Source organism: Spea bombifrons, chromosome 1 (genome assembly GCF_027358695.1).
Source record: "Spea bombifrons isolate aSpeBom1 chromosome 1, aSpeBom1.2.pri, whole genome shotgun sequence".
Classification (NCBI taxonomy): Eukaryota; Metazoa; Chordata; class Amphibia; order Anura; family Pelobatidae; genus Spea; species Spea bombifrons.
Genome location: NC_071087.1, coordinates 36,269,152 through 36,281,777, shown reverse-complemented (window position 1 = coordinate 36,281,777; position 12,626 = coordinate 36,269,152). Strand labels below are relative to the sequence as shown.

General features: G+C 37.1%; 1 protein-coding gene across 1 annotated transcript in view; it reads left to right on the top strand.

The window, feature by feature from the left end:
• Positions 1-12,626, top strand: part of ARHGAP10 (Rho GTPase activating protein 10) — an 86,785-nt gene that overhangs the window by 26,965 nt on the left and 47,194 nt on the right. Inside the window, exons 5-13 of the mRNA XM_053460694.1 lie at positions 622-723; positions 2,016-2,126; positions 3,200-3,304; positions 5,144-5,273; positions 7,223-7,329; positions 7,536-7,630; positions 7,955-8,036; positions 9,057-9,099; positions 10,079-10,144. Of these exons, the coding sequence (XP_053316669.1) occupies positions 622-723; positions 2,016-2,126; positions 3,200-3,304; positions 5,144-5,273; positions 7,223-7,329; positions 7,536-7,630; positions 7,955-8,036; positions 9,057-9,099; positions 10,079-10,144 (841 nt within the window). The remainder of the gene's footprint in view (positions 1-621; positions 724-2,015; positions 2,127-3,199; positions 3,305-5,143; positions 5,274-7,222; positions 7,330-7,535; positions 7,631-7,954; positions 8,037-9,056; positions 9,100-10,078; positions 10,145-12,626) is intronic.

Below are 12,626 nucleotides of genomic sequence, written 5' to 3'. Positions count from 1 at the left end.
TTCTATCACAGTATTGTAGAACATGTAATGTTTTCATTTAGTTCCATAATAACATGCTGCAGCTTGTAAGGGAGCCTACAGAGAGACATTTTCTAATCCTTAATCTGTTTTGAATACTTTGAATCCTACCACTAATAAATATATATTATAGTATAATATGAAATTTGGTTTCCAAATATTTTAAACTTTTTTTTGTTTGCATGGTTTTTTTTAAGCTCCATTATATTACTGGGGCCAAAGGTTACCCACCCTCTACTGTACTTACACAAGTAGGGTTGTGAGTCCATGTGTATTTACCGCACTGTGTCTTGGGAAGAGAGTGAAAGAGTGAAACGGTGATGTAGAGCTGCAAGAGATGATGTCATATGCCAGTGCAGTGCTCTCTTGCGGTATGACACATTACGGCGCTGTGCCGCCCTTCTTGATGCTCCTCCCTAGTCCAAGTCCAACTTGGGCCAAAAATGCCACTGGTTATTACACCGAAAAGTTTGTATTCAAAAGTAAGATTACACATCTGTGTCATCCATGATCAATAGGAAAAGGTGGGAAGATTAACTGTAACCATAACGGGTTTCATAATACAACCGGTTTCAAGTTGTCTGCTTTTTCATTTTTTAACAGGAGGAAAAGAAGAAATTCGATAAAGAGACAGAGAAAAATTATAGCATTTTGGACAAACATTTAAGTTTGTCAGCTAAGAAGAAAGAACCACATCTGCAAGAGGTAAGAATACCCTTTTTAAATTAATTGTAACACTTAGTAAGTTTTTGCTAGTTCTATAAAAAAGAAATATAAGTAATATTGGGCTCCTGCGGCACAAATTCTCCATACCATGAACAGAGTATGTTCTTTGTACTGAGTGGCAATGCAGTCTGGTATTGCCTTTAAATTATAAAACAGCTGCTGGCGCTCCAAATAAAATGGTCTTAGAACATGGGATGTATATATTTAGCTTGGCATCGTCTTTACCGACAAGTGCTTTCCCCTCTAGTAACTTTGATAATTGCATGGTGTCCTCAACTTGACCATAGGGACATGGCTTATCGTCTTGTTTAAATTTCACTAATGGTCAATATAGTTAATTTTATTCTCTGTTTTTAAAATATTGAATGGCTTGTGGTGAGAAAAGGGGAATACGCCCTACACAGAAGAATGACATAGAGACAGAATCGAGGCCATGTTGTGTTTCCCCCACTGTCGTACATGCTTGTTGATGGAATACTTATCTTGTCTGGGATGAGAAACTCAAGACAGAGAGTTTCTCTCGGCTTAATACGATTCCCCCAGAGTACCCATTTTCAAACTGAGCAGCAATTTTTTCCCAAGGGGACTTCAAAAAAAAGGAATGCATGAGAAAATGAGCAAAGGATACGCGAGTGACCTTAGAAGCAAGCCGTCGTAGGGCAGCAAAGGGAATCCGCTATTTGCCTTATCTCTACATGCGTGGAATTCTGGATTTTGTTTTCCAAGGAACTCCCTGTTGCTTGTAATGAGAAACAAAACTGTTACCGTAAACACCGCTAATGCCAATAAATAATGATTTATATAGCAGATTATGGACTGTAAGTTGTATGCAATGTCTTGTTAAATGGTGACATTTTGCCACCAATCTGGGATGCTTATGGTTGGACTAAGAGAAGGTAAAAGTGTCCCGGACCATTCATGGGCAGTGCAGTAAGAATAACAATCAGAAAAACATTATCCTATAGTCCTGCGTCTGAAAGTTCCACGCATGAAGCAAGCTATCAAGGGCACATTTCACCAGAGCCCCAACGAGGGCCGTTCTTGCCCCATTAAGCATCTTATCTGCTGTAAACCCATAAGTCTTGGCCTTGTCTTATGTGTGTCCCATAAGTGTGTGTTAATTCCCTCATTGTGGTAGCATCTACCATACGTTCGCCTTTCCCTGCTTTATGGGGGGGTGTAAATGTATATCCCGTAAAGGGTACGGCATGAGATATATTCTGTGCTTGCCGAGAACCTTTCAGCAGCTGCTTTCTATCTTCTTCATTTAGGCAGATTGCCAAGTGGAGCAAAACCGACAACATTTTTACGAGCTGTCGCTTGAATATGTATGTAAACTGCAGGAAATCCAGGAGCGGAAAAAATTTGAGTTTGTGGAACCTGTAAGTAATACCAAAGGTACATAGATTGTTAACGGTAAAAAATCGGAGCAGATCTCGTTAATGTATAATTAAGGAGCAAAACTCTCTCTATATAAAAAATCTATCAGAGAAACATTAATATAACTGCTTAATATTGTTAAAAGATCTAATGTTGTCTGTAAGTATGCACATTCACCCAGAGCTTACCCATTATATTCACTTTCTAGTATCTTTTCCTTCCTAGCGGATATTGGACTGTCCATATTCTAGGTTGATACTGCCTTACAGTACTTGGCAAGTTGGACTATTTCAGTAGCTCAATATTAGTGGATAACAAGAGTGCCCATGGCCGATCATGTCGTACTAGGCCATAACATCAACTAATTAATATATGTATATGTATATACACACTCGTAAAAATAAGGAATGCATTCACAAACCTTAAATTAACTGTCATATGTGAGAGTTAACTATAAATTGTGTATGGCCAACTGGGTTTTTTACATTCAAAATACACAGTGAATGCACCTCTATGTTCTATCACATACTTCTACGTGTCCAGCTTTTAGAAATAAATGGGGCTATTGATGGACGGGTTATTTACACACATACTGCCCTGAGTGTTATCTAATAAATCTGTTCAAAAGCTGGCCTGGATCCAAATCTCTGATCTCTCCCTTAAAATTATCGCCATAAAGAGAGTGATTTTAACATGTGCATTAACACCTCTTAATAGGTTGAAGGGTCACAGATGAATGAATATTGCAAATGTGAACGTTGTTTTACCTTGTTTTGTTTTCATTGTGAGACTTGCTTGTGATTATGACATTACACAAAAATGTTTTCAAAAAGGTTGTGGATAAAATATATATATATATATATATATATATATTGGCACTTGTGTTAAGTAGTTTTTTTTCGCTTTGAGATGATATTACCCTCTGTGGGGGGGTTTTTTGTCTCCTGGATCAGCTAGTATTAGTTTGTGGAATGGTTGAACTTGATTGACTTTTTTTTAAAACCTGATTAACCATGTAACTATGGTCTAAAAAGCTCCCTGATTTGATATCTGTTTGATTTTCTCATTCCATTAGATGCTTGCATTCTTTCAAGGGATTTTCACATTTTACCATCAAGGATATGAGCTCGCTAAGGATTTTAATCACTACAAACTTGAGTTGCAAATCAACATTCAAAATGTAAGTAACATAAAATATTTTTAATGATAGATAAGTTGCACGATGGCATTGGGTTGGGAATAGAAACATATAATTTGACAGTAGATCAGAACCATTTGGCCCATCTAGACTCAAATGTTAATTGTTTTTAGTTGAGTCTTGCATTCAAGACAGCCGTATGCCTACCCCACGCATGTTAAAATGCCCTCATTGTATTAACCTCTACCACTTATACTGTGATGCTGTTGCACCCTCTTACTAAAACTTCCTTACATTGCTTCCGCAACCATGTTTTAGTCCACGGATTTATCTCCACTTTACATAACATGCAAACCAATTTTCACACACTATTTCATTTTTAGATTAGTAGATGACTAGGGGTCAGAGGATGACTGTTTCCCAGCTACAAAAAATGCTATTACTGATCCCTCTAATTCATTGCTGGATGTGCAAAAAATACTCTGTGATGCAGACCTCAAACATACGGCCAATTATTAAATTAAATAAGGAATGTCACTCCATGACCAACACAATCTATTCCCTTTCTTATTTAATCTTGTGCAGGAATCAAATTTAACTAGTGATTTAAAAAGTTGGACACAGTATGTCTGTGTTTAAGAATTCAGTAATTACAATTGATTCTCCTCCTAATGGAAACTGCTTCCAGTTATCTAGAGCTGTGTGAAACTTTTTTTTTTCTTTTAAGCATCTACAAAATCGTATTTTTTTTTTTTTGGTTCATTGTGGACAATCTATATAATGTCATGTAAAAATACAAATGAATAGGTTCTGTAAGATGTTTGTACTCTTTTCTGTGTTTAAACGCGTTCGCATTTTCTAAAGGTTTATTATCGCATTATGCATAAACAAATTAAATTGTTAATGTTGTTATTTGACGTGATGATAAAATGAACATTGTGGGTATTTGCCGCCATCTACTGGACTCTGGCAGGTATAGCTTTAGTTTTAGTTTAAAAAGTGTACATGTTATAGACAGAAGCTGCCATTTGAGGTGTACTTGAACTACAAATATTCGTAATTCTTAGTAGGATGCTGTGACAAACAGTCATGGGATTGTTCAACAGCTCGTAGCTACCTGCAGCCTTGCCTCGTGTTGGTGGAACATAATCTGGCTGTGATCAAACTGAAATGATATTGTGTAGATGTGCTGTGTTGTCACATTTAGCCTGCATTACATGACAGTATTGTGACAACATGTTGTGCCTTGCACATGTACAGTAAACGGCCGGCTGTACTGTGGTACTGTGGTCAGAACAATAACAATCGTCACTGTGAGCACGGTGCCAAACTAATGGGGACAGTTGGCTGCTATGAAACTGTATTTACACTAAATCTAAATACACTTTAGATCGCAAGGGCTGGCTATAGCAATAAACCGTATAGGAATATTTGTATAATTTTGACAATAATAACTTGTCTTCAGATGTATTAGATTCAGTCCTTTATTAAAAGGTGCTCTATTTTTTTAACACACACACACACACACATATATATATATATATATATATATATATATATATATATATATATATATATATTTAAAGAATGAAGTGCCTGTATTCTTTCTACAACTAAATAAATGTTTGGTGTATCCGCCTTATATAATGGAAAATGAGGTGAACCTATTGGATCTACCCTGTGTTAGTATTCATGGGACTTTTATCATCTGCAACAACTGTAATAAGTCAATGACTGTTCATCAATCTATTCTTGCATGTGCGATAGGAAACCTACTTCATTTTTTTGCCTTAACATAACCTTATCGTCCAACCCATGCCGTATAATATTGGCCCAAACACTTCAATGTGTTAGATTTTTTTTTATCTTCTTCTTTTAAAGACACGGAATCGTTTTGAAGGAACACGGTCAGAGGTTGAAGAACTCCTGAAGAAAATCCAAACAAATCCACAGGAGCATAAAAGAGCCGGTGCATTTACAATGGAAGGTTATTTATATGTACAGGAAAAACGTAAGGCATACTGTTTACTATATCACTCTGTAGTGGGATAGGTAGTCAGGACACTGGCACCTGACTTTGGGGTCTATTCCCTAAAGGGAGAGTTTGCAGGAGAGTTAAGCATTTTAACTCCATGAGCTATATACTACCGTTCAACTTTGGAGTCACTTAGAAATGTCCTTGTTTTTCAAAGAAAAGCTTTGTCCATTAAAATAAAAATATATAACACACACACACAAATGGAGGCACATATTTGGACGCACTCCTTAATTATTGAATTCAGGTGTTATACGGTCATACCTGTTGCCACAGGTGTATAAAATCAAGCACCTAGCCCTGCAGTCTGCATTTACAAACATTTTTGAAAATAATGGATCGTTCTGAAGAGCTCAGTGACTTCAAGACTGGCACTGTAATAAGGTGCAGTGATTTCATCCCTGGTAGATATTCTCTCTCCTTTCTCTGTCATCGTCTCCCCCCTCTCTCCACATGTACTATGGGAGATTTCTTAACTCTCCTTGCTTATTTACGTATGCAACCCATCTTACATAAGATGCTCAGTGGGGTTTGCAAATCGAAATACACAGGGATAACAGGGAGCTGCAAATCCCCTCTTTAGTGAATAGATCCCAATATTGTTTGAAAAAAGGCTTGGAGTACAATGCCTTGTTGACATGTACTACGTTAATACTTAAAAATAAAAGCAAGCAAAATGTTAAATCAACTATTTATTTACATATTTTTTTCCACCCTATACATTACCTGATACAACCAGAATATTATTTACTATTCCTATATATCTTCATTTTATATGAAAAAATCTATAGTTATCTTCCATATACGTTATGTGTATAAAAGTATAGTGCCAAACGACCTTGTTTGAACTTTAAAAATGATCATTTTAGTTTTGCCGTTTTTGGTACAAATAACAGCTGGTTCATTTCCATTTTTGCTAAGCAGAAATGTTTCAGACACCTATAGCAGAATGGTGCTGAAATGTAGGCAGATTTTACTTAATGTTTGAAAAATATCGGAAAAATGACATGCTAAGATTTATTGGTTTTACATTTTTTTTTCTGTTTTTTTTTATTGTAATTTTGTAGCAAATGTAGCCATGACTCCTAAATGCAGTTGTTTTCTTGGTTGGATGTAGAGCCCTGCGCGGGACTGTTTTTTACATTCCGCTCCCGCAGATTTTGTGTCCAATCCCGCCCACTCCCGCAATGTGTGTGTTCCAATCCCGCCCACTCCCGCAATGTGTGTGTTCCAATCCCGCCCACTCCCGCAATGTGTGTGTTCCAATCCCGCCACATATGTGGCCAATCACGCCCACCTCCTTACCTGATCTGCAGATTTCCCGCTCAGTACTGCAAAGCTGCACTCGAGTTGCTCCCTCACAGCGTCTCTTCTCTTGTTCCGCCCAGGAACACAGCGGAGTCACGGGAAGTGACGTCACATCACGTGACTCCGCTGGGTTTCCGGGGCGGAGCAAGAGAAGAGACGACGTGAGGGAGCAACGCGAAGGCAGCCTTGCGGGAGTGCGCGGGATTACCGGGACCTGCAGGTACAGTGCCTGACCGCCCGCAAGTTTTTTGGCGGGACCCACAATCCAATGCAGTCCTCTAGTTGGATGTTATGATATACCAATTATGCTTTAGCTGCTCGTAGGCTAACCCAATACATGAACTTTACCTATCTATCTAGAAATTGCCAGTGTTATTGTTAAGAGAAAAGGGAGGTTGAATAAATCCTGTGCATGTCTGCAGTGGGATAGGTTTCAACAATGATTGCTGTAGTGGTGAAGTTATTCCATTGACTTTATGTTAAGTATCCTTTTAAAACTTTGTCAAGAGTTGACCTCAGAAGAACCTGGAAAATAATAGTTTCAGTTTTTATTTTTCCATCTTGAAATCTAGGAAAACGCTCCTTATTCTTATACTAAAGGAGTATTTTTATTTAAGGACCTGCTCCTTTCGGATCCAGCTGGGTAAAACACTACTGCACGTATAAAAAGGATTCGAAAACCTTCACCATGTATCCATTCGAGCACAGATCCGGAGGAAAAATTGTGAGTACGGTAAAGATGTAGAAATACGTGTGACGGGTTCACTAGAAACCCTAGTTGATACGTTGTTCGTTGAGGGTACCATTCATATTCCAGTTACCAGGGATGTCATCTGATGCAATTCTATGTTAGAATAATCATCTTTTGAATGCTTTAGTTATCTGCTTACCTTTTTGAAATGCCAATAATATCTATATTTTTCTTTCAAGGGCGACGGAGAGAATTTCACTCTTAAGTACTGCATCAAACGATACACAGATTCTATAGACAGGAGATTCTGCTTTGATGTTGAAGCTGTAGAGCGGTATGTTGCTTTTATATATATATACAGACTTCTCTTTTTAGATTATTCTTTTATAAGCACACTTTAATTTCTGATAACAACCCTGGCACTTCTCAGTTAATTGTTCACATTTGATTCCAACATACACTACATTGTGCGTTAAGATCTTTATGCAGCAACTTGTAGGAAATCTGAATTACAAACTGCATATCTTAATCTGTTTCCAAAACAATAATTTGGTCCACAGGCACCACCTGTCATAACCTAGCAACTATTCTGATTTAATATTTTATCAGGAATAGCTAATTTCATACTTTATTATGATATTGGAATCTTGTTTTCTAGGCCTGGTGTCTTGATTACAATGCAAGCTTTTTCAGAAGAAGATCGGTGTCTATGGATGGAAGTTTTGGATGGAAAAGGAGCTGTAAGAATATTTTTTGTTTATTTTACATCTCGTTAAATAAAGCTTGAGATATAAAGTCATGTAAGAATGAAAAAAACACCCTCTTGAATGCTATAATTTTACATAACAAGACCTTGGCAGGTCTAAAAAAAAAATTAGCTAAATACAACCTTAGATGAGCAACACCACATGACATACTACACCGTGTGATTATTTATTCAGCAAAACTAAAGCCAAAATTGCCCTTTAGGCAATCATATTTTAGGTGCTTGCTCCAGAACTGAAGATGTTTTAAATGTTGATGAGTTCCCCCTCGATTGCTACTAAACTTTATTTCTCTTAAAGTGTTAGGGAAAAAAAATCACCTGGAAATATGAATGATTAGAAACCAGTGAGACATCTGTGCTGCCAATGTAAATTTGGAACTCAGTCCCCCTTTCCTCTGTATCAGTCAAATTTGGCAGAATCAGGGAGCCAGTGCCTCTTGGCCACTGGGGTTCATTTTCAAAACAGCAGCCATAATTAACTTATGTTTGCCCCTCAGGCATAGAAATGACATTATGAAAAATGTAGCACCCTTCTGCAAACTCAGTCTCCCAAGAGCTAAAACAATGTAAAATGTTCCTTAAATCTGCTGCGAACATCACTCTATAGAAGCACGCACAGACGATGATTGTGTAGAAAACGGCAGCGCTCATATGAATATTCTAAACTAGGAAAATAAAGATAGATTATTGTCTGATGCTATAAATAATCTATCAATTTTAGAATGAGAACAATGTAAAACAGAAAACATGGCGGTTCTACCAACTAGAACTCAGTACTCCTCAATATTTTTATTTTGAATATGAATTCTTGCGCAGCCAACATTTTAATTTTACTTTTACTTGGAACGTTGTAAATGGGTTGAAATTTTACCTTTTTTACCTTTTTTATTTTTTTGCAGTTAGTGACTGATCGAATATAGTTGAAATTTATGACATTGTTCAGTGTGGCCTTTAATCATGACGAACAGTGTTTCTTTTTCATATGTGTGTATAGGGCTTCCTCACTTTGAGCAGATCTACAAGGAGAACTGAGGGTGGTACGTATAAATTTAGTCTAAAATTCTCAACGTAAATTGTGTTTTTACCATGAATTTCATTATTCTATATCGTGATGTATTAAGTGATCATTTTTACGATACTTAAATTTTAAAAAATTAGAAAACATGAGACACCAATAGTTGGTGGCACTGTTGAGTTTTACTGACAGTCCAAAACATTTTTGAAAATTACACATGTAGTGTTAAAAATATTCCTGATATTTTAGCTTATTGTCAGTTTGAAAGTTTTGTTTTTTTTACGCTGCCACCTTGTGGCTAATATTAGTATGCGATACAATTTAGGAAAACACAAAGGCGAGTCTTTCACAAAATCCTATATTTTACATGTGCAAATAAAACGCAGAATTCTTCTAACTACTTTACTTATTTGCTTACAAGTCTCTATCAATAGGTCACAAAAGTCTCAGTGAGGCCTCACCTCTAGTTACACTAGAATGTTGTCAAGTAAACATCCCATCACGCAGAAATATTGTTGGACAAAAACATCATGCACATTAGTTTAAATGTTGGTCAGAGTTTAGAAACCACTGACACAACATAAAGGTAGCCTTAATAGTCATTTAAAACAATGAGAAATCAGGTAAAGGTGCTAAAAATGTCCGATGGGATCAGAGATCCTTAACGTGATTTCATAAATAAAATATATTTATATTAGTACATTGACAAAATGATATCCTGTACCTTTTCCTTAATTATTCTTCTTATCCGGCAACCAATTGATTATGCGTGTATGTTTGTTTTTTGTATATAAACATTTATAAAGTCTAAATAAAATATTGGGTTGAACTATTGTCTAGCATCCTGGGCTGGTGTGTTGAGTAGTGGGTCCATGTGTACAGTAGCTCTATATGTTTTACAACAGACAAAAAACAAACAAAGACCCAAGATGTCCATGCTAATGTTCTCAAATGTTCCATTTGGAATGCTTTTTGATGTTGACCACATATCTTTTCTTTAGGTGCACAACTAGACAAAAATGGTCTTGAAATTGTGAAAAACTGTATCCATGCTGTTGAAACTATGGGTAAACAATTTTTATTATTTTAAATAATATATGTTTGTTCTCACATCATATGGGGCTCCAATGTCATACGATCTTGTGTATACTACAATTACATTTAGAGTGAGTTACAACTCAAATATTGTGAACACAGATTTAGTCTGGATGTAGGAATCATGTTAATAGGTTTGTGGCTTTGAAGGCTCTATCTATAAAAGGAAGGACGACTGGAGTTCTAGTGACTGGTGCAGAAATGAACCCTCTTTTCTGTTAATTAAAGATACCGTTAAAGGGCAACTTCCACCAAAATGACACTATTGCATTAAAATGAATTTTCAAAAAACTATTTTCTTTAGGGATGCACCGATATATCAGTGCCGAAATATATATTGGCTAGAAAAAATAATGAAAAAAAATAATTAAAAAAACAGCCGAAAACGATCGTCCGCAGGGGCCAGGTTGCTTATCTGTGCATTGTTCTGTGCGAGCAGCGTCTTTTGGACTGGCCAGGAGAAGCAGGAACCCAGTGGAGTCATGTGAATGCACGTCGCATGACTCTGCTCCTTTCCTTCTTCCCCTGGGGGTGGGGCAAGAGAAGTTGTTCGCACAGATGGAAGCAGCAGGATCCCTGCAGAACATGCGAGTGAGAGATCTGAAGTTCAGGTAAGGGGGTGGAGGGGAGGGTGAATGAGCAAGTATGCATGATTAAGAGAATTAATGAGTATCTGTGAATGAATGTTTGTAAATGAGTAAAAGCATGAGTGTGATAGCATAGATGTGGCTGCCTGGGCATGATAGGAGTGTGATTGCTGTTGCCAATCATATATACCGTGTATATATATATATATATATATATACACGGTATATATGATTGGCAACAGCAATCACACTCCTATCATGCCCAGGCAGCCACATCTATGCTATCACACTCATGTGATCTATCTGTGTCATACAGCCTTATGATAGAATACCTCAGTCTTAATCACCCATTCTGCCACTTTTGCTTCCCTAGCATTGCCATAAATAGCTCGGTGTGGTGTCTGAGCAGGGAAAGTCACCCAATGTCTTACATCACAGACAACAATGGCAGCCTTTTAACTTGCTTTACTGAATACACCAATATATTTAAGGCTCAAAGAAAAATTTGTTTATTCCATGGTACTTCCCCATAAAAACATCAACTCCCTATTTAGTTTCTTGTGCTTTCCTGATCTTTATTACATTTTTGATATAGGTCTAGCTAGGTGCCATTTTTAGGATCAACTAAAAATGGTTCCAGATACCTCCTATGCCCCCTTCCCCAATATGATTGTAGTTACTCCTATATTGCCATCATCCCATACCATAAACCATCGGCTAATGTAAATATTTCTTCCATATGCAACTGCAAATCAAAGTAATATTCCGTGTCACTTGTGCATGTAGCAAGTAAAGAAAGACTTAAGAAGAATCTGTGTTTTTCTTCGCAGCGGTGTTTTTCCCTGTAGCTTTATTATTAATTTACATTTATCACAGATGGGTGTATTGTATAACAAATTGTGTTTTTTTCCCAGTATTCACAGGCTGACAGTACAGAAGAATGCAAATGTCCTCAGAGAATTGCAGAGTAGAACTGTGATATAATCTGTGAAATAATTTACAAATGCAAGAAGTGTAGTACCAATCTTACAGTTTTTACAACAAAACGTAATCTTTTACTATATGACATAATAAACACACCATGCTCAGATGGCAGCATTTTAAAGTAATCGTCTACCAATATGTTGTCTAGCTTTTTATGCCTTGTCAGTCTGATAGCATTATGGTTGTGCTGGAGATAGGGGCCAAAAATGTGCTAGTATTTTTTTTTCTCTTTTTTTGATGAAATTTGAGCATCCCTTAAACATGGGTTCCAAGTCACATAAAAGGGCAATCAAAGTTACCCCTGATCGGGGTTCTAACATTTATATACATTTATTAATATCATTTTTATTATTTTTCTTTATCTAATGATTAGATAAGCTTTTTTTTTCTTTTACCATGCTGTTTTTGGGTCATGGGAACTGAAGGAAACACTGCATAAAAGTATAATCATGAGTGATAGATGGCTTTTAGTCATGGAGTCAGCTATGGTTTTGTCTCAGAAGGTGGTTTCCCATTGAACATCTACTAAATAAGTAAAACCATTCCACAGCCGCTAAGTGCCACAAACGAACATCGATATTTAACTTATACATCAGTCACCGGTACACCATTATACCGGAGGGTGCATGACATGGGAACTTGGCAAACTGTATCCTAAGTTTTCACATAAAATGGTGTTTTCCCTGGTGGGTTTTGGTCATGCTTAGTCCGGTCTGGGTTTTACCCACTCCCCGCAGATGTTTAATCTGACTGGGGCTAACCCCGCTTATATGCATAATTGCCCATGCCCCAGTCATCACCACATCCCTTCCTTCCTCCTTTAAGGACTTGGGAAGGGAGAGCTTGGAGGGCAGCCAGTGGAAGTGAGAGTGAGTAAAGTAAA